This window comes from Grampus griseus, assembly GCF_964374135.1.
Source record: "Grampus griseus genome assembly, chromosome: 1".
NCBI classification, from domain to species: Eukaryota; Metazoa; Chordata; class Mammalia; order Artiodactyla; family Delphinidae; genus Grampus; species Grampus griseus.
In genome coordinates this window covers 87,259,756-87,285,574 of record NC_139017.1, presented here as the reverse complement: position 1 = coordinate 87,285,574, position 25,819 = coordinate 87,259,756, and the positions used below count along the sequence as shown (strand labels likewise).

The following is a 25,819-nucleotide window of genomic DNA, read 5'->3' as shown; positions in this document are numbered from 1 at the left end:
GGGCGTGGCGGAGAGACGCGGTGGGGCGTGGCCTCACTCAGGCCACACCCAGGCTTGATCCAGGCACCCGGATGAACTTCCACAGCGGTTCGGAGAGGGTACCCCGATCCACGAACCCTGACCATGGCAATGATCCGGGGTTACTGGGATATCCGCGGGGTGAGCGGGGGTCCACCAGGGCGGGCAGGGAAATGCTGCGCAGCTGGGGACCGGTTCTCCAGAAACTTCGTCTGTGGGGCTCGCTGCAGCCCAGCCCCTTCCCTCCGCCTCTCCTTCCCTGGTCGGGGAGAGGGTTGGGAGTGTGGGAGGGGACCCGGAGCACAGAAAGTCGCGCGGTTAAACCTCATGTCTGTCCTTTGTCCCGGCTATCTCTCTCAGCTGGCTCACGCCATCCGCTTGCTTCTGGAGGACACAGACTCAAACTAGGAGGAGAAGAAGTACCCGCTGGGGGACGGTAATGGCATCCTTGTCATGTCCTGGCTTCTGCTCAATTCATGCTGATTTGGTACCAAGCAACCCGTGTCCTGGCCCCTGTTATTTCTGTCTGCTGCCCTCCAGCAGCTGGAGAGAGGTCTAACCCTTCCCGAACTCTTTGAGTGTCTAGCTGGCCTCCAAGGCCGGCCATGAGAGCCGATGGCCGGGCCCCTGTATCAGCCATTGGCACGGGTTCCTTTTATTGCTTGCACTAACCCTTTGTAAATCTTACTCATGTGGGTTCCAGAGCCGTCTAATTATGCTTTCCCCCAAAACTCCATGCGAGATTTAGAGGTTCAGATTCCAGATCCACCTGTTCAGGGGCTCTTGTCTCTGACTCCTTGGTAGGTCCCCCGGGAAGGAGGGTTGGACTCCGGGGCAGTTTGTTTCACTGCATCTTCTTTACCACAGCTCCCAACTATGACAGAAGCCAGTAGCTGAATGAAAAATCCAAGCTGGGCCTGGACTTCCCCAATGTAGGTGCAGGGGCTGGGGTGCTCTGGGGGAAAGTGGACGGTGTCCCTGTCCATCTGCTTACCCAGCTTAGAGGTTTCAGGGTCCGGTGCCTTCTGCTCGGCCTCTCAGCTTCCTGGTTCTCTTCACTGCCTTTCCATAATGCTGTATGTCCCAGCTCATCCCTTCATTTTACAGTATATTATTTAGTGTCTACCATGGGCCAGGCTCTGTGAGTGCCAGGTTTCATCTCTGCCCTTGCTCAAGGGAGTGGGTGCAGGGGAGCCTGGTGGCCCAACCGACCTGGCCTGTTGTTCCTCCAGCTGCCCTACTTAATTGATGGGGCTCACAAGCTCACCCAGAGCAACGCCATCCTTTGCTACATTGCTCGCAAGCACAACATGTGTGAGTGGAGCTGTGGGTGGGGGAGGGGCACAGGTGGCCATGCCCTGGGCTTGTCTGGGGCGGGATCCTGAGGGTGAGTCCCTGTTGTGTGGCCACAGGTGGGGAGACAGAGGAAGAGAAGATTCGCGTGGACGTGTTGGAGAACCAGGTTATGGATGTCCGCTTGTGCATGGCCATGATCTGCTACAGCTCTGACTTTGTGAGTCCCCTCCCACCGGGCCGGACAGGGTTTGAAATGCTGGTCAGGGTCGCGTCTACACTGGTCTTTTGCCTTTGAACTCCTTGGAGCTACTGATCCACCAAGACATTCCCTTGGAAACTCTGACTTAGTTCCCACCAATCTTAGGATAGAGTCCAGACATCCTTGGGTGGAAATTCAGTTCCTAGACAGGGTGTTTTCCTCGTTAGCCCAGCACCTCCTCCTCGGCATCTCAGGCATAAACACATGTGCCCAGCAGGCAGCCTGGGGTCAGACTTTGTTCCTCTCCCTCCTTCCTTTCAGCCTCTCAGATTCTCCTCATCTGTTCAGAGACTGCATCGGCATTCACACCCTTTCTGTCACCCACGCTGGAACTTAGGACTTCTTTCCTGAGTCATTTGAGTGTTGATCTTCCTGAGGTCTGAGGCCTGCGCTCTGCCAGGTCTCACAGCACTGCTGGTCTGACCCACGGCAGGTGCTTGGAGCTGAGTGGTGACAGGTTCAGGCGCGGTGTTGTTTTGCCCTTTGCCTTCCCATCTCCTCTCACAGATGGGAGGTGGTACCTGGTAGGAGTCTAATGAACACAAGTGGGTTAAATCGCAGCCTGGGCACTGACCCAGGTGTACTTGGCAGCTGGGATCAGGCACAGCCCTGGGAGGCCTGGTCTCTGCCCAGGGAGTCTATATCTGAGGGCAGTGACAGCTGTTTTGTGCCTCAGGAGAAACTAAAGCCTGATTACTTGAAGGAGATCCCTAAAACGATGAAGCTCTTCTCAGATTTTCTGGGGAAGAGGCCCTGGTTTGCAGGGGACAAGGTAAGGGGGACGGCTTCGGGGGATGGAGAGCTGTCATTTTTCCCGCATTCAGAGTTTGGTGCCCATTCACGCTTTGCCTTTCTGCAGCTCACCTACGTGCATTTCCTGGCGTACGACATCCTTGACATGCACCGCACATTTGAGCCCAGGTGTCTGGATGAATTCCCAAACCTGAAAGACTTCACTTCCCGTTTTGAGGTGATTCTCCTGACCCCTCTAGTATTTATATCTCTCTTCTCTTCCCTCTCTTCACTGATGCTTTCCTAGTTGGAATGCAAATGAAGAATAACATTTAATGAGGACTTGGTTTATGCCAGAATCTCTGCTCAGCATCTAACATATATTGTGTCAAATTTAATCTTTGTAACATTCCTCCGTGGTAAAAGAATTATCCTCTTCAGTTTACAGATAAGGAGTTAAGCTGAAAGGATAATTTCTGAAGGTCACAGGGCCAGTACAGGCTGTGCTGGGCTCCCAGTCAGAACATCTGGCTTCTATGGGCAGCAGTCAGTGGCTCTCCTTTTCCTGTATGGAAAAGAAAGCTCAGGTCCTTTACCTGTCTGGTTCACAGCTCTGGAAAGTGTGGAGGAAGCAGAACCTTCAGGAGTTTGCCTGCAGCTGGCATTAGTAGAGTTGAGACACCGTAGGACTGATATCAAGTACTAAAAACACAGACAATATCTTCTCTAGATCTCCAGAGGGGTCTGCACAAGTGAGTCGCCGCCAGTTGTATTGAGATTCTCAGGACTGTAGTTGGTGCTGGGATTTGAGTACATACATAGGTGTCCTTTGGAAGGATTTTATCTCGACACCTCTTATAGTGGGCACTTTCCTTCCCTCATCTTCCTTCCTTCTTCCTGCCAGTTACCCAAGATTCCGATCTCAGAGGCGGGATGGTACATTTATTTTTAGTAACATTCACTGATCTGACCCTCTCCTCTGTATGAGGCACTGTGTCAGGCACAGTGGGGATGAAGAAGCAACACAGTCCTGGCGCCCACCTTCTGGGGCTCAGTGCAGCTGGAGAACTACAGGAACCCCGAGCTGTGTGGTGTGCGTGGAACCACTTGGTGCTGGAGGAGCACAGCCTGACCTCACCTCCCAGCTCATCATCGGTCACCCTCAGTCAACCAGTGGGAGAGCAACAAAGTCTGCTTTATGTCAGATTTGGGAATTTGAAGCTCTAATCCAATAGGTTTTTCAGTACAGTCTGTTCTCTATTCCCACCCCCACTCCCCACCCGGCCCCATCATCAAATCTGCTTTCTTAGCTAGTTCTCATCAGCTCTGGTTCTGCTCCAGGCTTATTGGCCTTGAGAATTTTGCAAGAGCTGGGATGACTTCCCGGCAGGGAGGATGGGGACAGATGTGGGCTGCAGTATGTGGCCTGTTGGGGCCTGAGCTGTTGGGTACAGGCACCCCCAGGATCTTTGAATCCTTGGAACTTATTGGGCACTGTCTGTCTTGGGAAGACTGTGCACAGATACACCTGAGTGTCTCACTGCCTAGTTGGCTGCAGCAGTACTGGGATGTGGTAGGTTGGGGCCCAGTGAGACTGGGCTCAAGTCCCAGGCCAGGCAGGTGGACTCTGTCCTTTAAGTGGAATAATTAGAGTCTGGCTTGGCCTGGCCTGTGCTCCACACCTTCATACTGATCTCGGGTGGCCTCGGCCTGCAGCGGCTTGAAGCAGGATTTTGGTTCCCAGCCAGAGACTGAGGTCGGGTCGCAGTGGTGAGAGCACCAAATCCTAGCCACTAGAACAGTGGTCAGTGACAAGGCCCTGGCCTTTGGCTTTGCAGAAAAGAATTCCCACGAAGATGGAAAGTAGTGAAACAAGTAAAGTGTTTATTAGGAGAAAAATAAGAGTACTGTACGTGTGGATAGACACCCGGGTGGGCTCAGAGAGAGAGTCGCGGCCTTGTGGTAGTTTGAATCACTTTTATGGCGCATTTCTTCCAGGTTTCCTTTGACCAGTCATCTTGCTTTGCCTGATTCTGAGTCTGTATTTGATGTATCTTAGGGTCCTCCCCTATGTGCTTGCACATCTCTTAGCCAAGATGGATTCTAGCAAAGAGGCCTATGGGTAGTTGACATCACTTACTATGAGTTGGCACTCCCTCGCTTTTTGACCTCCAAGGAGCCTTTTTGCGCATCTGTAGTCAGGGAGGTCTCCTTGACTTCGAGAATGAGGAATATGTGGTCTTTTATCTCTTAACTGGGCAGGGCCCAGCCTCCTCCATCATCCTGCTTTTATGGAGTTTCTGCTATTACGGAGTTTTTGTCCACAGGGGACAAACTTCAGCTGTTTGGCCTGGGGCCCATCTATCTCCTGCCTCAAATCCCCCCCTGAGAGACATGAACCCCAAGAAATCTTTATTGGGAGGACGAAAGGCAAAGGTCTGTCTTCTGTAGCTTCTTCAGGCTGTCAAGAGGCTCACAGACCCTACCTAGTTAGGGTCACAGAGCTCTCGCCCTGACTCATTAAGCGACCCGGGGTGACATCTGCTGTTATTCCAGCAGGATCTGTTCCAAGAAGTGTCTGGAATCTCTGCATCACCGTCATCTTGTCTGGGAAACCGTTGTGTCCTTAGAAAGAACAAGCTAGGCTTCTTAATCTTAAGTAGATTTTTATTTATTTATCTTTGGCTGTGTTGGGTCTTTGTTGCTGCTCATGGGCTTTCTCTAGTTGCGGTGAGCAGGGGCTACTCTTCGTTGCGGTGTGCAGGCTTCTCATTGCAGTGGCTTCTCTTGTTGTGGAGCACGGGCTCTAGGCACACGGGCTTCAGTAGTTGTTGCACGCAGGCTCAGTAGTTGTGGCGCATGAGGTTAGTTGCTTCATGGCATGTGGGATCTTCCTGGACCAGGAATTGAACCTGTGTCCCCTACATTGGCAGGTGGATTCTTTTTTTTTTTTTAACATCTTTATTGGAGTATAATTGCTGTACAATGGTTGTTAGTTTCTGCTTTATAACAAAGTGAATCAGTTATATATATATATAAAAATATATATACGTATATGTCCCCATATCTCTTCCCTCTTGCGTCTCCCTCCCTCCCACCCTCCCTATGCCACCCCTCTAGGTGGTCACCAAGCACCAAGTTGATCTCCCTGTGCTATGCGGCTGCTTCCCACTAGCTATCTATTTTACGTTTGGTAGTGTATATATGTCCATGCCACTCTCTCACTTCGTCCCAGCTTACCCTTCTCCCTCCCCATATCCTCAAGTCCATTCTCTAGTAGGTCTGAATCTTTACTCCCATCTTGCCCCTAGGTTCTTCATGACCTTTTTTTTTTTTTTTTTAGATTCCATATATATGTGTTAGCATACAGTAGTCGTTTTTCTCTTTCTGACTTACCTCACTCTGTACAACAGACCCTAGGTCCATCCACCTCACTACAGATAACTCAGTTTCGTTCCTTTTTAATGACTGAGTAATATTCCATTGTGTATATGTGCCACATCTTCTTTATCCATTCATCTGTTGATGGACACTTAGGTTGCTTCCTTGGTATCAATTCACATTCCCACCAACAGTGCAGGAGGGTTCCCTTTTCTCCACACCCTCTCCAGCATTTATTGTTTCTAGATTTTTTGATGATGGCCATTCTGACTGGTGTGAGATGATATCTCATTGTAGTTTTGATTTGCATTTCTCTAATGATTAATGATTTTGAGCATTCTTTCATGTGTTTGTGGCAATCTGTGTATCTTTTTTAGAGAAATGTCTATTTAGGTCTTCTGCCCATTTTTGGACTGGGTTGTTTGTTTTTTTGATATTGAGCTGCATGAGCTGCTTGTAAATTTTGGAGATTAATCCTTTGTTTAATCAGTTGCTTCATTTGCAAATTAATCAGCTGCTTCATTTGCAAATATTTTCTCCCATTCTGAGGGTTGTCTTTTCGTCTTGCTTATGGTTTCCTTTCCTGTGCAAAAGCTTTTAAGTTTCATTAGGTCCCATTTGTTTATTTTTGTTTTTATTTCCATTTCTCTAGGAGGTGGGTCAAAAAGGATCTTGCTGTAATTTATGTCATAGAGTGTTCTGCCTATGTTTTCCTCTAAGAGTTTGATGGTGTCTGGCCTTACATTTAGGTCTTTAATCTATTTTGAGTTTATTTTTGTGTATGGTGTTAGGGAGTGTTCTAATTTCATTCTTTTACATGTAGCTGTCCAGTTTTCCTAGCACCACTTATTGAAGAGGCTGTCTTTTCTCCACTGTATATTCTTGCCTCCTTTATCAAAGATAAGGTGACCATATGTGCGTGGGTTTATCTCTGGGCTTTCCTGTTCCATTGATCTATACTTCTGTTTCTGTGCCAGTACCATACTGTCTTGATTACTGTAGCTTTGTAGAAGTCAGGGAGCCTTATTCCTCCAGCTCTGTTTTTCTTTCTCAAGATTGCTTTGGCTATTCGGGGTCTTTTGTGTTTCCATACAAATTGTGCAATTTTTTGTTCTAGTTCTGTGAAAAATGCCAGTGGTAGTTTGATAGGGATTGCATTGAATCTGTAGATTGCTTTGGGTAGTAGAGTCATTTTCACAATGTTGATTCTTCCAGTCCAAGAACATGGTATATCTCTCCATCTATTTATGTCATCTTTAATTTCTTTCATCAGCATCTTATAATTTTCTGCATACAGGTCTTTCATCTCCTTAGGTAGGTTTATTCCTAGATATTTTATTCTTTTTGTTGCAATGGTAAATGGGAGTGTTTCCTTAATTTCTCTTTCAGATTTTTCATCATTAGTTTATAAGAATGCAAGAGATTTCTGTGCATTAATTTTGTATCCTGCTGCTTTACCAAATTCATTGATTAGCTCTAGTAGTTTTCTGGTGGCATCTTTAGGATTCTCTATGTGTAGTATCATGTCATCTGCAAACAGTGACAGCTTTACTTCTTCTTTTCTGGTTTGGATTCCTTTTATTTCTTTTTCTTCTCTGATTGCTGTGGCTAAAACTTCCAAAACTATGTTGAATAATAGTGGTGAGAGTGGGCAACTTTTTCTTCTTCCTGATCTTGGTGGAAATGGTTTCAGTTTTTCCCCATTGAGGACGTGTTGGCAGGTGGATTCTTAACCACTGTGCCACCAGGGAAGTCCCCCAATTCAAGTTTTGCACCAGCTTACTTTTAAAATTCATTTATTCAGTTAAATTTATTTTAAGCTTAGTCAATCCTGACCATTCTCAAAACTCTTTTCTTGGGGTCCACTTTCCACAAAGCTTTTTGTCAGTTTCTGTATCCAGTACTTTTTTTTTCCATCTAGAAACAGCCACCTGTAAGTCAGACCTACTTCTTTTTCCCTTAATAAAATGCAATTCCATTCCTCATATCTTCTTTACTAAAAACACACATCCTACTTTCTTTAAGCAACCATGAACTGTCCTTTGTATCAGCACTCTGTAGATTGGTAAACATAAATCCAAATAATAATTTCCTGAAAAATGTGCTTTCTTACAGAAAATATAGATGTGTGGCACCAAACATATTTATTAATAGTTCTAGACCTTTTGTTTCTCTGTAAAAGGAAGCCAGTGTTCAGTAATGAATGTTTCAGTATCTTATTTTATTCCTAAAAAGTTCACCCGAAGCTGTTATCTCATTTGAATTTTTTTCCTTAGAAGTTTGTTCACATTGAGTTACTTTCCTTGCTGACAAATTTACAACGGATATAACAAGATTTTATTTAGCTTATATTAAACCTAGATGCAATAAAAGTGTTATACTTAATGTTGATGACTCTAAAGACATGTCTATATTAATTAGATCAACAAACTTAAACATTAATACCAGTTATTAATTTAATACTGAATATTTCCCAGTTCATGTGAACCTGAAATTCACTTAGCTTAATTTCTCTTGTATTTAGAATTGCCTGATTTGTAAGTGCTTACTTTCCTTTAAGCCAATTAAATAGAGCTCATTTACAAATTAACCTCAGCAATATTATCCGAAGACAAAGACATACACTGAGACATACATATATCCAGACAGATCCAACGAGAGATCTAACTTCATTTTCTAAACTTAGTCATGAATTAGATATCACAATGTAAAACTCACTAGTTTATAAATAACAGTTGGAATAAGAAAAATTTTAAAAGGCTTCATTCCAGTTTTTTTTCTCAGCTTCAGGAATTAGAGATGGTCTAGATAAGTGTTCCTGAGAGCCCTGGTCTCAAGGCACAGGGAGAGAAAATCAAGTTCTGCTAGTAGGACTTGTTCCTCAGTGTCAGAATTCTGAAAAAAGTAACAAGCTAGCTTTTTCTAATTGCACATGAAAAAAGAACCAGTTTTGGAATTTAAAAAAAAAAAAAAGTTTTTTTTCTTAACCTGTTTTCTCCAGAGACTAAAGAATATTGTGGCCACACTCAAAAATCATCTTTCTTTTTCCTTGGTCATAGTTTCATAGCTAAAATTTAGACCAATTTAACGCTCAGATTGGCCTGGATACAGGGGCAGACTGGCTGATAAAATGTTGTCCTGGCAGGGATTGTCCCTCCAGAGAGGTGGGGGTCTTAGTTTGATCAAAAGAATCTGAAGGAGTAAGGGAACTTGCAGGAGTGGGGGGAGCTTGGTTTCCCCCCTGAGAGTTGGGAGAAGTTAGAAGGGATCATTTAGAAGGTCAGGAGAGTTTTCCTCAGTCCATTTCCCCATACTATGGCAGTAAAGATCTAATTGTAAGAGACCCATTTTCAGGCCATTTTTTTCCATCCCCCTACTTAAATAAAGGCCAGGCAATGTTACAGCAGGACCTAAGCTTTCCTTTCTCAGCCCATCTGGCTTAACTGCGCTCCTAGAAATGAAGTCCGCATTCTGGAAACATTACTAGGAGGCACCTGAAGGAGATTCAGAGCGTCCTCTGAATTTCCTTCAAATCCTGTGCTTGGTGGGATTTTGAGTGTCCTCTACTCTCCCACTGATCCCTGACCAGACATCTCTGGTCTACCCAGTCCCTCAAGTGAGGGGTTCCTTGAACCACTGCTGATGCATTGCCAGGGCTCTCCTTGAGCACTGCAGTCTGCTTGAAGGTGGCCAACCCAATAGGCTGTCTGTTGCAGTGTATGGACTGCCAACGCCTGGAGTGAAGGGGGAACTCTGGAGGAATTGGAGTTGGCCGCAATGGAAAATGCCATGGGGGTCAGGACCTGAGGGCCTGAGGGGTGGGACTTGAAAAGAAAGTGAGGCAGAGAGCAAGAGAAAGAGGGCAAGAGTGAAAGTCAGAGGCCTCAAGCCGCAGCTGGGCAAAGCCCGCAGTTTACCTTAAATTCCCTGGTTTTGGCACCAAATAAGATCTCAGGTGGCCTCAGCCTGCAGCGGCTTGAAGCAGGGTTTTGGTTCCCGGCCAGAGACTGAGGTTGGGTCGTGGCGCTGAGAGCACCAAATCCTAGCTGCTAGAACAGTGGTCAGTGACAAGGCCCTGGCCCTTTGGCTTTGCAGAAAAGAATTCCCACGAAGATGGAAAGTAGTGAAACAAATAAAGTGTCTATTAGGAGAAAAAAAAAGAGTACAGTACGTGTGGATAGACACCCGGGTGGGCTCAGAGAGAGAGTCGCGGCCTTGTGGTAGTTTGAATCACTTTTATGGCGCATTTCTTCCAGGTTTCCTTTGACCAGTCATCTTGCTTTGCCTGGTTCTGAGTCCATATTTGGTGTATCTTAGGGTCCTCCCCTATGTGCTTGCACATCTCTTAGCCAAGATGGATTCTAGCGAAGAGGCCTATGGGTAGTTGACACCACTTACTATGAGTTGGCACCCCCTCGCTTTTTGACCTCCAAGGAGGCTTTCTGTGCATGTGTAGTCGGGGAGGTCTCCTTGACTTCGAGAATGAGGAATATGTGGTCTTTTATCTCTTATCTGGGCAGGGCCCAGCCTCCTCCATCATCCTGCTTTCATGGAGTTTCTGCTATTATGGAGTTTCTGTCCACAGGGGACAAACTTCAGCTGTTTGGCCTGGGGCCCATCTATCTCCTGCTTCACTATCACCTTTCATCCAGGTTTTGCTGAGTGAAATCTGGTCTCTTCTGCAAGTTGTTTGGGCACTTTCTGAGACCCTTTGTTTTGCTAGGCGTCCATCCCTCTGTGGGCAAACCCTGGGAACCTAGAAGTCTTTTCTGAAAAAGAGGATGTTTTTGCAGAATGAGAAGAACAAGTACTCCCATAACAAGATGTTGACTGGAAAAAAAAAAACCCTCACAACTTAAGAGCAGTGAGTTTCAGTTTTATTTGGGGACCTTACTGAGGACTGTAGCCCGGGAGACAGACTCTCAGAGAGCTCGGAGGAACTGCTCTCAAGACGTAAGGTAGGAGACAGTAGGTATATGAATTTTCGGCTGGGAAGTACACGTAGTCAAGCATGCATCTTGGTAAAAGATTAGTGCTAATTATCGAAAAACAAATATCTCAAGTTAATGATTTTAGTGTTTTTATATGTGTAGGTAGATGCACGAATCTGGGGTGACTGAAATTCTTTGTTCGATATGCATCCTAACCCTTTAAGGTCCCCCATATCCAAAACACAGAATGTTTCATCCTGGTTTTCTCCATCCTGAATTCCCCTCAGGGCACACTGTCAGTGGGTGACTGCAGTGGGTTGCAGCTTCCTCCTTTCTAAAACCGATAATGAGGGAGACTCTTTAGGCTTTTTACTATTCGTGGAAAAGACTTAAGATTTACGTTCATTCTTGACAAATCCTTAAAAGAGGCTGTGAATTAGATTTTGGGTGAAGGAGGCTTTCTAACCATTTGAATTTAAAAAGGCCTCTTTTCCTTTATTTTTTCCCTTTGGTTTCAGGTTCTACCTTATTAAGTTAATCAGGCTCAGTCTCAGGTCATTGTGGGCTGTATTTACATTTCTGAAATGTGGGGATTCGCAAGACAAACATAGTTGCTTTTATTTTTTTGTTTTTAAAAAATATTTATTTATTTGGTTGCACCAGGTCTTAGTTGTGGCAGGTGGGCTCCTTAGTTGCGGCTCATGGGCTCCTTAGTTGTGGCATGCAAACTCTTAGTTTCAGCATGCATGTGGGATCTAATTCCCTGACCAGGGATTGAACCTGGGCCCCCTGCATTGGGAGCTTGGAGTCTTAACCACTGTACCACCAGGGAAGTCCCCACAGTTGCTTTTAATTCCCCAAAGAACTGGGCTGCCACCTAAATGATACCAAAAGATTGATTTGCCCAACTACATTTTCTTTAATTTGTTTTCTTATATCAGAAGGAAAATTTCCAACTAAACTGGAAATCAAAAGATTTCCATATTCCAGAACTTTAGGGATCAGTGTATCATGCCTTCAAATGTTTGCAGAAGGTCCTCTTTCTGAGTGCACAAGTCAAACTCAGACCAATTTACCCTAGGGACAAACAAAGCAAAACAAACAAACAAAACCCCCAAACCAAACTCCATTATTGCTTTTGTTAGCCCCTGAATATTAGACCCCAGCTTTTACCTCATACTCTGTGGACTCATGTAACCCTATTGGTTTCCTTTATCATGTTTAATTAACATTGCCTGAGAGACAGATTATATACCCTGTCTTATACCAGGCAGGGGAGCATTCCCCAGTGAGACATATTGTACATCCCCACAATATATCAGGTAAAAGAGATGAACCATCTTACATAAAGCCTGTTCAAATACACCAATTTTTTGGGACTTCCCTGGTGGGGCAGTGGTTAAGAATCCGCTTGCCAATGCAGGAGACACGGGTTCGAGCCTTGGTCTGGGAAGATCCCACAGGCAGCGGAGCAGCTAAGCCTGTGCGCTGCAACTACTGAGCCTGTGCTCTAGAGCTCATGCTCCGCAACAAGAGAAGCCACTTCAATGAGAAGCCCGCGTACCGCAACGAAGAATAGCCCCCACTCGCTGCAACTAGGGAAAGGTTGAGCGCAGCAACAAGGACCCAATGCAGCCAAAAATAAATAAATAAATTTATTTAAAAAAACCACAAATAAACCAATTTTTAATAAACTTTCATCTCAATTCTATCAACTCTTATACCTTTAACTGTTGCCCTCATTAGGACCCTATTAACCAGTCTTGGTCTTATAAGGAGTCCCAGAAACTTTCCTTTTTATTCCCTGGCCATTTTACCCATTTCTGTATAAAAGGCTTTGGGGTCTCCAGTGAGGGGTTGAGCCAAGGGACCCAGGGCTTATTGTCAATCTTTAACTTGATTGATTGGCATGTTGCCCCGAGCAATTGCTGGTCAAGTATCTGAATGTAATTTTTTTTACCTTTTTGCCTTTAAAATTTTTCTAAACTGGGGTAAATAGAGTGGACTTGTTTGGGGCCCTTTAACATTAGGAGGACCAATAAGGGGTCTTTTTGGCCTCTCCAAAACATCCTTTTTGGTAGTGTTGTATCAAAACCGTTGTTTTAATGCTGTCGAAGTCTGTTTCATTTATCCCATCTCTTAATAACCATCTAAAGATTTCCATCCTATAAACTAAGGGAGTTCTTAAGGTTAGCCATTATATTTCTTTGTATCCACCTTCTAGTTTGGGGTTTCCATAGATACCAATAAAACAACTGTTTACAATGAGAGGTCTCTAAAAATTTACCAATTTAGAAGTTTTTCCAATTTAAAGGATCAATTGTTAGGATTTTTAGTTGTGATTCAAACCAATAAGATGCAAGAGGCATCCCCAAAAGAGAGTGCAAAGGATGTAGCCTTCACCAGAACCAGAAAGTTTACTCCCAAATATAGTCGAAGAAAATAAAGGCCTTTGTTGTACAGGGACACAAGGAAGGTTGAGACAACAAAGGCGCTTTATGGACTGGGACCACTTATGACACGTTTCCCTGAAGCTGGCGTAGCTGGACAAAAAGACTGCTTGGAATCCAGACTATGCAACTTTCTGCCAAATGTATACCATATGTGTACCTTCTCAATTGCAGAGACTAAGCTACCAAAACACAGTAGAAGATGCCTAAGATCAGGTAGAATATTTATATCTCAAAGGCATGGGGAGATGATGCACGTTCCTCCTAGAAGGGCATTTGTTTCCTTAAGGTCAGAATTTTGGAAAAAAAAAAGTTTTAAAAACTTTTTGGCCAAAATAATCACAATTTTACCAAGGCTTTTGAATTATTGTGCTTTCTGTGGGGAATCAATTTTGGTGTTACAAAAACGAAGCTGAGAGAGAGACGAATAGCATGAAGGAGAGCATTGCAGTGGACACTTAGAGGAGTGGGGAGGAGCAATGGAGAGCAGGTCCAACTTCAGGGGCTTTTTAAAAATTCGGATATAATTTCAAGCCATTTTTTGTTGCTTTTCTGCAAGAAGTTACTTTCTCATTTCCTCTTTTAGAAGCTTCTAAATACCAATCGAAATGAGCATTCCATTCAGTCTGTTTGATCTTATAGCCTGCTTTCTCTAGCTGTATACACCCAAAAAACCCAGTATTGGAATGTCCAAAGAACCCCGTTTTGGCCATTTTTAGGATGAGATCTCCTTTGGTATAGCTTCCCCAATTACGTATTTGCAAGTATAAGCTCCGTATGTAATGTACCTAAACCTGGCTGTGGTGTTAGTCATAGGTTAGCAATCTGTCACTCTTCTTTCTTTTGTTTAGAAAGCTTTGTTTCCCATTTCAGAGTCTGTTTTTCAGGATAAATTACTATTGAAACTGTATGTGGTGGGCCAGTGTGTTGTTTTTGAGCTGAACTCTTCTAGTTGTCACCCTAGAGTCATTTCAGGTCTTTTACACGTCTCAGTTTCTCCCTCTGACAGTCTAAAGCCTCGATGGGCACTGGGAACACTGGATGGCCAAATCTTTTTGTGTGTCCCCAGACGGGCCACTTTCTGTAAATTAAAGAATGGATTTCCCTATGGGACTGCTGTGTGGTATAAAGGACTGGCCTCCACCACTCCTGCAAGTTTCTCAGTTGCCTGAGAAAGCCATACCTGGCCAGGAAGAGCTCTGTCCCTTATCTTTGGAGTTAAGAGCTCTTATATGGTATCTACACTATATTCCAACTAATTCTGTTAAAGCAGTCAATTCAAGGAAAGATGCCAACCAGCCCCTTACCTACTCACCCAGCCTGAACCTTCCCAGTGGCTCTCGACTGGGTACTTTCTCAGTATCTCTGAACTGAGAAGTCAGGTACCTTTTTCATCTGCCACTGAATAAAACTCAGGATTGTCAGCCAAGATGGTAAAACTGAGATCAGGAGAGACTCACCCAAATTCGTATGGACATGTAGAGAGGTGGACCGGCACAAGGGGCCTTGCTGGTACCAAGGCTCCAGATCCTTGTAAAGTTCCGGTGAGGGGAAGAAGTCTCCTCTGGGCCCCTTTGTGGCCACTAAAACTGTCCACTGGAAAGTAAAACCCACACAACGTAAGAGCAGTGGGTTTCCCTTTTTTTGGGGAACTTACTGAGGACTATATCCCGGGAGACAGCCTCTCAGATAGCTCTGAGGAACTGCTCTCAAGAAGTAGGGGAGGAGGTTTGGGAAATAAGAATAATCAACTCTAAGTTTTGGTAAAAGATCACTGCTAATCACCAAAAAACAGGTATCTCAAGTTAGTGATTTTAGTGCTTTTCTGTGGATGGAAAGGTGCACACATCTGAGGTGACTGGAGTTTTTCCTTAGTTATGCATCTTAACTATCTAGCAGCCAGGTATCCGAAATACAGAATGTTTCATCTTGTTTTTTTTCCATCCTGAATACCCCTCCAGGCACAGTTGGTGAGCAACTGCCCTGAGTGGTGACTTAACTCTTTGTATAAGTGGATGATGAATGAACCTTGTTCTTTTTGTTTTCCGCTGCGAGGAAGGGAGTGCAGCAGAAAGAGCTCAGAATGGAGAGTGAGAGCGAGCCAGGCTGCATTCTAGACATATTACTTATGAGCTGTGTGACCAGGGGGGAGGTGCTTATCCTCTGTGTGCCTCAGTTTCCCTTCTGATAAATGGTGACAGTAGAACCTATCTTGTCAGGTAGTTGTGTAGAGATTCTAAACCTATATTATCATCTCTAGTGGATATACAGCACCTTATACAGGGTGGAGTCTCCATATGTGATAAGTCTTATTAAGAAATCAAATGAATTACAGGAAATTGGAAGAGTCAGCTTTCCAGAGCTGAGCATCCCAAAAGACTGTCTATTGCCCCAACATTTGACCCCACATGGAAGGGCTGTACCAGGGTACCAAACTTGGGGAGAGCTGCATGAGCCCCAGTGGGGCAGCAGACCTGAGGCCTGGCCTTCTTTTTCCCACCCTCAGGGCTTGAAGAAGATCTCTGCCTACATGAAGTCCAGTTGCTTCCTCCCAGGCCCTCTGTTTCTAAAGACTGCCATGTGGGGCAACAAATACTGCCCTGTAACCAGGAGACGGGAGTGAGGAGCCATTGTCCTGGAGACCAGGTGGACCTCCCTGTGCACAGAACCGTCTGTCTTTTTCTTTCTCCTTCTTTTCACTCTAGATGCCGTCTTGGCCCCCTTTATCTCCCTCCCAACCCCCTTTTCATCCATCCTTTATTCAGTTCCCCACTTTTCTTCAGCGAAGTTCCTCCCCCACCCCACATTATCCCTCCTGCACTAAAGCCAACTAGTCTATCCTTCCCTTCCATGGTTGCTTCTGCTGTGAGGAGCCCGACCAGACCCCTGGCCCACAGAGCTCTGCTCTGAGCTCCCAGCACTGCCCTGAAGATCAGAATTGGCCTGGTGTGCAGGTACAGGCCCTGCCTCCCAGTGTGGTTCCTGCCCAGCCCTGTCTGATCCCCAGTAAAGCCTTAAGGATACCTGCTGTGTCTTGTCTTATTCCCTCCTGGCTTCCTGGAGTCACGACTGACTGTTGGGTGTGTGTGAGTGTCCATTTTTCCTTCTGTTGTCCACTGCAGAGGCTCCGTGGATGGGCATGCATGTGTGTGTGTGGCGGGGGGTTGGGAACAGGTGGGATTATACTATTGCTTGCTCCTTTCTATTTCTACTTCATGTACCTCTGTTCTTTAGCATGGGGTCTTTACAGAAGGGGGGCCCTTCTGTGCCTGGTTCCCTCCTTAATTCAGCATTCATGGGAAGCCTCCTGTCAGCTTGTGGTACTCTGTGTCATGGTTCAGGGGGCTCTTGGGTGTGCTGGGGAAGGGGTTTGAGTAGTTTACTGATAGTGTGGGATCCTGGTGGCCTACCTTCTGTCACCCTTTCCTGGAGGCTTTCCCTGCTTTAGATACCCTTCATCTGTGTTCTTATATCTCAATAAAACATACCCCCACTGTATTATAATTGTTGTTTTACTTGTTTTGCTCTCCAACTCAACCATAAAGTCATTGAGGAGAGAATCCATGTCTTATTTGACTTTATACTTCTTATATCGATCATACTGCCTGGTGCACAATAAACATGTAATGAAATTTGGAAATTTGAAAGAATTATCTCTAGTTAAAGCCCTGGCGAACTCTACAGCCATTATATGGATTTAGAGCCTTGGATATAGTTATCTCAGCCATCTGAGATAAAGAATACATTTCAGAAGGTTTAAAATCTACAGGTCTGGGGGAAAACCATTAGCTCTCTCTAACTTAAGCATTTAGTAGGCTGTAGCTGCCCCTTGGATATCTTGATCTGAAATGGGCAGGCCTAGTGGGCTGGATCAAGTGTAGCCACTCTGTGCAGTCAAGAGGTCGTGTGGCCATTTTGTTAGGAAACCTGCAAAGTGTAGGGCTCTTTAGAGTACCATCTTATTAGCAGGTTCCTCAAACAGTGGCTGGATAGTGGAGTTGGGCCATCTTAAGGCACGACCTCAAGTCTTAGCTCAAAACAGGGAGTAGCTTTAGAGAAGTATCCTGTTGAACATTTGTCCAGATGACCATTTCTTGCAGTTATTACATAAACAGCAGTAAAAATAATGTTAAAGGTCTTTAAGAATTAAGTGATTAAAGATAAAAGTGGTATGCTAAAACAAAGTCCAGTAAAGGAGAGCAGCCAAGATGGTGGAGTAGTAAGACTCTGAGTTCACCCTCTCTCATGAGCACACCAAAATCACAACTCTCTGCAGAAGAACCCATCAATCAAAAAGACTGGGACCTACCAGAAAAGATCTTCTATAACTAAAAGACACAAAGAAGGAACCACAACAAGATGGGTAAGAGGGGAGGACTCCCGATATAATGAAATCCCATACCCTCTATGTGGATGACCCTTTTTTTTCTACCAATACCAATACAATTTTATTGGAATATGGAATGTGAACAGATGTTTTCAAACAAACAGTCTAACCTTATACAAATGTATGGCATTATTAAATAGTTAATAAAGATCCTAAAATGTGACACAGTGGTAGACACTTTGAGCTCTAGCTCACCTAGCTGAGGTGTGTGAGGTCCCCAGAGCTGTGGCATGGCTCTGTAGCTGGGGTCAGGGAACTGCTTGCAAACCATGAGTGAGAGTTCTGAGCCCTGCATCAGGCTCCCCAGTCTGGGGGTTCAGCACTGGGAAGATGAGCCCCCAGAGCACCTGGCTTTGAAGGCCAGTGGGGATTAACTGAAGGGGGAAAGAGATTTCACTCTTAAAGGGTGCACATGAACTGGAGGGACCCCCCCTGAAGTGCTGGCCTCAGCCAACTAAAGAGTTCGGGACCTGCACTATCACAGGCACCAAACACCCTTAGACCAGAACGAGGGGCACAGTTAGGAGGTGGTCTGTGCTGTGTCAAGGGGCTCAGCTGCACAACAAGAAGTTCTTGGCTTACCCTTGGATCCTGACCATCATGTGGCTGGAGAAACTGGGCATGTGGATCAGGCAAAAGGCTGATTGGCAGCAGGTAAAGTTGCTGCTGTGATCTCCTTCTGGTCGGCCGTCCCTACTCAGCAGAGACCAGAACTGCCCTTCATCTTTCAGCCCTGCTGCCCCCTGTGTTTTCTCAACACCACAGAAAGACAAGAAAGGCCTGAGCCTGTCAGAACCAAGGAAGCTGATAAGAGGGTGAACAGAGACCTCGGTGATCTCTGAGAAACAGTGAAAGGTGACACAGGGTGTGAAAATTTCACCTCTTTTGAAAGGAATCTGAAGAAAGAAATACAGAGCAGAAGAAGAACTACAGTCCTGCAGCCTGTGGAATGGAAACCACAATCACACAAAGTTAGACAAAATGAAATGGCAGAGGAATATGTCCCAGATGAAGGAACAAGATAAAACCCCAGAAAAACAACTAAGTGAAGTAGAGATAGGCAACCTTCTGGAAAAAGAATTCAGAATAATGATAGTGAAGATGATCCAGGATCTCAGAAAAAGAATGGAGGCAAGGATTGAGAAGCTGCAAGAAATGTTTAACAAAGACCTAGAAGACTTAAAGGGTGCACACAAAATATCACACATACTGGGATCCAGAGCAAATGCAGTAATTTGATAGGATCCTGAGTCAGACCTACCTGCTGGTCTTGCAGAGCCTCCTGGAGAGGTGGGGGGGGGGGTGGCTGTTGGCTTACCCTGGGGACACAGATACTAGTGGCAGACATATTTAGGAACATTCAACCAAAGTAACACTCCTGTTGGTTGCTGCCATCTTAGCTCAGTAGTACCAAGCCCTGGCCCCCCACCAACAGCCTGTAGGCACCAGTGCTGGGATGCCTCAGTCCAAACAACTAACTAAGCAGGGGCAGTGTTCTGTCCATCAGCAGACAGGCTTCCTAAAGACTCCTGAACCCATAGCCACCTCTAGACACACCCCTAGACATGGCCCTGCCCAGCAGAAGGCCAAGACTCAGCTCCATCCACCAGTGGGCAGGCACCAGCCCTTCCTGCCAGGAAGTCTGCACTAGCCTCTAGACCAGCTCCATCTATCAGGGGGTAGACACCAGAATCAAGAAAACTATGATCTTGCATCCTGCACACAGAGTCCACCAATAGCAGCCCATACCCTACCTTGGGACCAGCTGGGCCCTGGCCCTGCCCACTAGCCAGCCAATGCAACCTTCAGGACACTCTGGACCCCATACCCAACAGTATCAGGAACTGCTCCCACCTCCACCCCAATGATCTGAAATGAGGTCTTGGACCCCTGGGCCCTGCAGGCAGACTCCAGGAACCAGCTCTGCCTGCCAGTAGTATGGCACTAACCCCAGGATCTGGCAACAGCCCTGGAGTCTTCAGAAACTTGGCTCTACCAACCAGTGAGACAGCACTAGCTTCTTGGCCCCTAGGCTTCTGTAACCAGCTGCCTCATAGCCAGGCTCTGCTAAACTGCAGTTGGAGCATCTGCATAAGGCAGGACCTGGCAACAAGCAAGCTTACCAGACCACCCACATAGCCTGACACAACAAAAGGACCCATGCAGCCCTCTTAGGGGGAACCCCTAGAGCATATAGCTTGGATGATGAGAGGGGAGTGCACTGCTGGGATGCATAGGACATCTCCTGCAGAAGGCCACTTCTCCAAGTTTGAGAAATGTAACTAACCTACCACATACATAAAAATACAAAGAGCAACTTAGACAAAATGAGGTGACACAGGGATATGTTACAGATGGAAGAATGAGATAAAACCTCAGAAGAACTAAGTAAAGATATCCTTCTCTCCAGGAGGAGAATGGATGTACAGAGTGAGAAGTTAGAATTTGTTAACAAAGAGTTAGAAAATATAAAGGACAACCAAACAGAGATGAAGAATACCATAACTGAAATGAAAAATACACTAGAAGGAATCAATAGTAGTCTAAATGATACAGAAGAATGGATCAGTGAGCTGGAAGACGGAGTAGTGTAAATCACTGCCACTGAACACAAAAAAAGAAAGAAAGGAAATGACGACAGTTTAAGAGACCTCTGGGACAACATCAAGCACACTAATATGTGCATTATAGGGACCCAGAAGGAAAAGAGAGAGAGAGAAAGGACCTGAGAAAATATTTGAAGAGATAATAGCTGAAAACTTCCCTAACCTGGGAAAGGAAACATTCACCCAAGTCCAGGAAGCACAGGGAGTCCCATACAGGATTAAGCCAAAGACAAACACGCCAAGACACACTGTAATCAAAATGACAAAAATTAAAGATAAAGAGGGAATATTAAAAGCAGCAAGAGTAAAACTAACAGATAACATGCAAGGGAACTCCCATAAGCCTATCAGCTGATTTTTCAGCAGAAACTCTGCAGGCCAGAGGGAGTAGAATGATATATTTAAACTGATGAAAGGGAAAAACCTACAACCAAAAATACTCTACCCAGCAAGGCTCTTGTTCAGATTTGATGGAGAAATAAAAAGCTTTAAGACAAGCAAAAGCTAAAAGAATTCAGCACCACCAAACCAGCTTTACAACAATTATTAAAGGAAACTTCTCTAGGTGAAAAAAGAAACGCCACAAATAGAAACATGAAAATTATGAAGTGAAAAAGCTCACTGATAAAGGCAAACATACAGTAAAGGTAGGAAATCATCCACACACAAGGCTAGTAGGGAGGTTAAAGACAAAAATAATAAAATCATTTGTATCCAAAATAAGCAGTTAAGAGATACACAAAACAATTAGATGTAAAATATATGATATTGAAAACAGTAATTGTGAGGGGAGGAGAGTAAAATGCAGGGTTTTTTTCTACTAAACATTTATAGCAGACTTAACACCTATCATTCTGAAACTATTCCAAAAAATTGCAGAGGAAGGAACACTTCTGAACTCTTTCTATGAGGCCACCATCACCCTGATGCCAAAACCAAAAACATCACAAAAAAAGAAAATAACAGGCTAATATCACGATGAACATAGATGCAAAAATTCTCAATAAAACACTATCAATCTGAATCCAATAATACATTAAAAGGGTCACATACCATGAAAAAGTGGGATTTACCCCAGGGATACAAGGATTTTTCAATATCTGCAAATCAATTAATGTGATACACCACATTAACAAACTGAAGGCCATATGACCATCTCAACAGATGAAGAAAAATTCAACATCCATTTATGGTAAAAATTCTCCAGAAAGTGGGCACAGAGGGAACATACCCCAACATAATAAAGGCCATATACGACAAACCCACAGCTAACATCATACTCACTGATGAAAAGCTGAAAGCATGCCCTCTAAGATCAGGAACAAGACAAGGATGCCCACTCTCGCCACTTTTATTCAACATAGTTTTGGAAGTCCTAACCACAGCAATCAGACAAGAAAAAGAAATAAAAGGAATCCAGATTGGAAAGGAAGTAAAACTTTCACTGTTTGCAGATTACATGATACGATACATAGAAAATCCTAAAGACACCACCAGAAAGCTAGTAGGGCTCATCAATGAATTTGGTAAAGTTGCAGGATACAAAATTCATACACAGAAATTGCTTGCATTTCTATACACTAACAACAATCAGAAAGAGAAATTAAGGAAACAATCTCACTTACCATCACATAGAAGAGAATAAAATACCTAGGAATAAACCTGCCTAAGGAGGCAAAAGACCTGGACTCCAAAAACTATAAGACACTGATGAAAGAAATTGAAGATGACACAAATGGATGGAAAGATATGCCATGTTCTTGGATTGGAAGAATCAATACTGTTAAAATGATCATACTACCCATGGCAATCTACAGATTCAATGCAATCCCTATCAAATAATCAAGGGCACGTTGCACAGAACTGGAACAAAAAAATTTTTAATTGGTATGGAAACACAAAAGACCCCAAAAAGCCAAAACAATATTGAGAAAGAAGAATGGAGCTGGAAGAATCAGGCTCCCTGACTTCAGATTATACTACAAAGCTACAGTAATCAAAACAGTGTGTTACCAGCACAAAAACAGAAATACAGATCAATGGAACAGGACAGAGAGCCCAGAAATAAACCACTTATGGTCAATTAATCTATGACAAAGGAGGCAAGAATATACAAAGGAGAAAAGACAGTCTCTTCAATAAGTGGTGCCGGGAAAACTGGACAGCTCCACGTAAAAGAATAAAATTAGAACATTCTCTAACACTATATATAAAAATAAACTCAAAATGGATTAAAGACATAAATACAAAACCAGATATTATAAAACTCTTAGAAGAAAACACAGGCAGAACACTTTTTGACATAAATTGCAGCAATACTTTTTGGATCCATCTCCTAGAGTAAAAGAAACAAAAGAAAAAAATAAACAAATGGTACCTAATTAAACTTAAAAGCTTTTGCACAGCAGAGGAAACCATAAACAAAACAAAAAGACAACTTATGGGAGGGGAGAAAATACTTGCAAATGATGAGACTGACAAGGGATTAATTTCCAAAATATACAAATAGCTCATACAGCCCAATATAAAAAAACAAACAACCCCATCAAAAAATGGGCAGAAGACCTAAGTAGATATTTCTCCAAAGAAGACATACAGATGGCCAATAGGCACATGAAAAAATGTTCAACATCACTAATTATTAGAGAAATGGAAATCAAAACTGCAACAAGGTATCATCTCACACCAGTCAGAATGCCCACTATCAAAAAAATCTACAAATATTAAGTGCTTGAGAGGGTGTGGAGAGAAGGAAACCCTCCTACACTGTTGTTGTGAATGTAAATTGGTGCAGCCTCTATGGAGAACGGTATGCAGGTTCCTTAAAAAACTAAAAATAGAGCTATCATATGATCCAGCAATCCCACTCCTGGGCATATATCCAGAAAAGATGAAAGCTCTAATTCGAAAAGATACATGCACCCCAATATTCATAGCAGCACTATTTACAACAGCCAAGATATGAAAGCAACTTAAATGTCCACCAACAGATGAATGGATAAAGAAGATGTGACACACACACACACACACACACACACACACACTGGAATATTACTGAGCCACAAAATAGGAAATAATGTCATTTTCAGCAACGTGGATGGACCTAGAGATTATCATACTAAGTGAAGTAAGACAGGGAAAGATAAATACCACATATCACTTATATGTGGAATCTAAAAAATGATACAAACGAACTTATTTACAAAAGAGAAACAGATACGCAGGCATAGAAAACAAACTTATGGTCACCAAAGGGGTAAGGGTGGGGGCAGGGAGGGATAAATTAGGGAGTTTGGGATTAACAGATACACAATACGTATATAAAATAGATAAACAACAAGGACCTACTGTATAGCACAGGGAACTATATTCAATATCTTTTTATAACCTATAATGGAAAAGAATTGAAAAAAAAGAATGTGTGTTTGTGTATAATTGAATCACTTTGCTGTACACCTGAAACTAACACAACACCATAAATCAACTATACTTCAATTTTTAAAAGACATGAGAGAGCGGGAAAAAATGCCCAGATCAAAAATAAATCTGACATGAAGAAAATAAAGTCTAGTAGAGCTAAAAGTTAATGAAACTGGTAAGATAAGTCAGTAAATGTTTTTGGCTTTGCGGGCCATATGGTCTCTCTGACAATTGGTCCCCTTAGCACCCATAGACAATACATAAATGAATGGATGGAGCTGTATTCCAATAGAACTTCAAAAACAGGTGGCCTTAGTTTCCCTACTCATGATTTGGAAGCTCAAGTTAAAAGGGCATAGCTACATTAAAGCTTAAATCTTAGATTTGAAATGTAAAAGGTGATTATCAAGGAAAAAAGGAGCAAAATAACTCAATCCTTAAGAAAAGAAGGAATACGTGATGATGAAGTCCGTTGCAAATGAAGTTTTTCTAATCATTGTGGTCAAAATTATAAAAGGTAAAGACATACATTTTAAAGTCTGGGGTAGAAGCAGTAGAATGTATGTACTTCAAACTGAGGCAACCAAAAAAGATGAATTTTCTGGTGGTTGGGATCTGGCAGAGTTCTTAAGACTTGGGATTCTTTGGCACCTCATGGCAGTGCTCCTACACCATTCAATGTGCACCTTTCCCTCTAGAATGAGAAAACAAGACACATTCTGAGAACATGGCTGCCTGCATTGGGGTCTCCTCCATTGACCTGTAATTACCTGCTGTTAATTACAAGTTCCATGCCTAGTATTCCTCCATTATCATTGTATCAGCAGAGAAAGATGAAGCTGATAGCGATCCCAAGCCAGCGGCCTACAGAAAATGGAAGTTTAGTCTTCCTTCGTGTCCCATGGGGAATAGTCCAGGCTGTTGAGGCAGTTTTGCTCCATGAAGTTATTCAGGAACTCAGGCTCCTTCCATCCTGTGGCTCTGCCATTCGTAAGGCTGCTTCCTCATTTCCTTGGTTGCAGCTCTATCATGAGTATGGGAAAGAAAACAGAGCAAACCCAAGGAGCAACTTCCCATTATACAAGTGAGGCAGAAGTTGCAAACATCACAAGTGATCACATTCCATTTGTGATCAGTTGTGTGGCTTTACCTAGTCACAAGGGTAGACACATATTTCAACAGAAGAATAGATTTGGTGGACAGCTGCAGTCTCTCCCACACCCAGGAGACTGAGGATTAAAGGTTAAACTCAAGCAGAAACCTTGGGTTTAAGCCAGTGGTTTCAAGCAGGTAGGATAGAGACTAAGGTATTAAAGATAAGATGTTTATCTTCAGATAGACCTAAGGGGAGTGGCATATCCTTTAGTGTTCCTTCTTGCTGAAACAGGAAAATAATTTTTTAGAGGTATCAGGTAGCTCACTGAATCCCTGGGAGGGCCAAGGAGTTGGCATTGGAAGCTGGGTAGCTAGGAAGTGTGCCTAACCACAAGTGGGACTGTCCTAGAGACAACCCCACAGCCACTGATGGGCACAGACACTGGGACTCCTAACCCTGACATGTGGCACTGGAGGCGAATGTGTCACCACTGTTGCCTCCAAAATCCTGATCCCTCCACCACTACCCATGCCAGATAAATTCTCAGGGCCTGCCTCTTTGGAACTGAGGTCCTGTACCACCGTGTGTAGTTAACAGAGCCTGGGTCACAGGCCCATGCCTCAGCCACAAGGGAGGCTGGAAGAGCAAGTGAATTAGTTAGGGTTTTAAGTTCTGCTGTATATAACTAAATAATAACAGTGGCTTAAATAGGACAGAAGTTTATTTCTCATGTGAAAGAAGATCTGGAGGTAGATAGTTAAGCACTGAGAATGTTGGCTTCATAGTAGGTTTAATGACTTAGTTTCTTAACTTTATGCGTCATCATCCTCAGCAGGTGTTTTCCATTCTCTATGTCACCTCATAGACACAAAACGGCTGCTACAGCCCTGTCACATCTGTGTTCCCAACAGCAGGAGGGAGAAAGAGGAATGGGGCTTGCTCTTTCCCTCTTAAAGAAACTCCCTGATAGTAACATATAACATTTCTATTTATATCTCATTGGCTAGAACTTAATCATTTTGGAAATGATGTCTTCCTGGGAAGTAACATGCCCAGCAGAAGTGGAGATTCTGTGACAACAGAAGATGGGGAGATGGGATATCAAGTGTCAACTAGCAATCTTTTACCTTGGGGAGGTGGGACCTATAATGTGAGAAATTCCCCACCTATAAGAATGATGTTTAAAAGATGCAGAGGATAGATGCCTAACAGAAACATAACCTTTTCCACACGTGCATTTGCA

The 25,819-nt window shown here is 43.9% G+C and overlaps 1 protein-coding gene across 1 annotated transcript; it reads left to right on the top strand.

Annotated features, from left to right (window-relative positions):
• Positions 1 to 120: 120 nt before the first annotated feature.
• LOC309834267 (glutathione S-transferase Mu 1-like) lies at positions 121 to 16,594 on the top strand. Its single transcript, XM_082672930.1, is given in 10 exon segments — positions 121 to 159; positions 379 to 423; positions 427 to 454; positions 886 to 908; positions 912 to 950; positions 1,251 to 1,332; positions 1,431 to 1,531; positions 2,250 to 2,345; positions 2,433 to 2,543; positions 15,574 to 16,594. Coding segments are annotated over 10 exon segments (678 nt in total). The 5' UTR covers positions 121 to 123; the 3' UTR covers positions 15,691 to 16,594.
• The last annotated feature ends 9,225 nt before the right edge of the window (positions 16,595 to 25,819 follow it).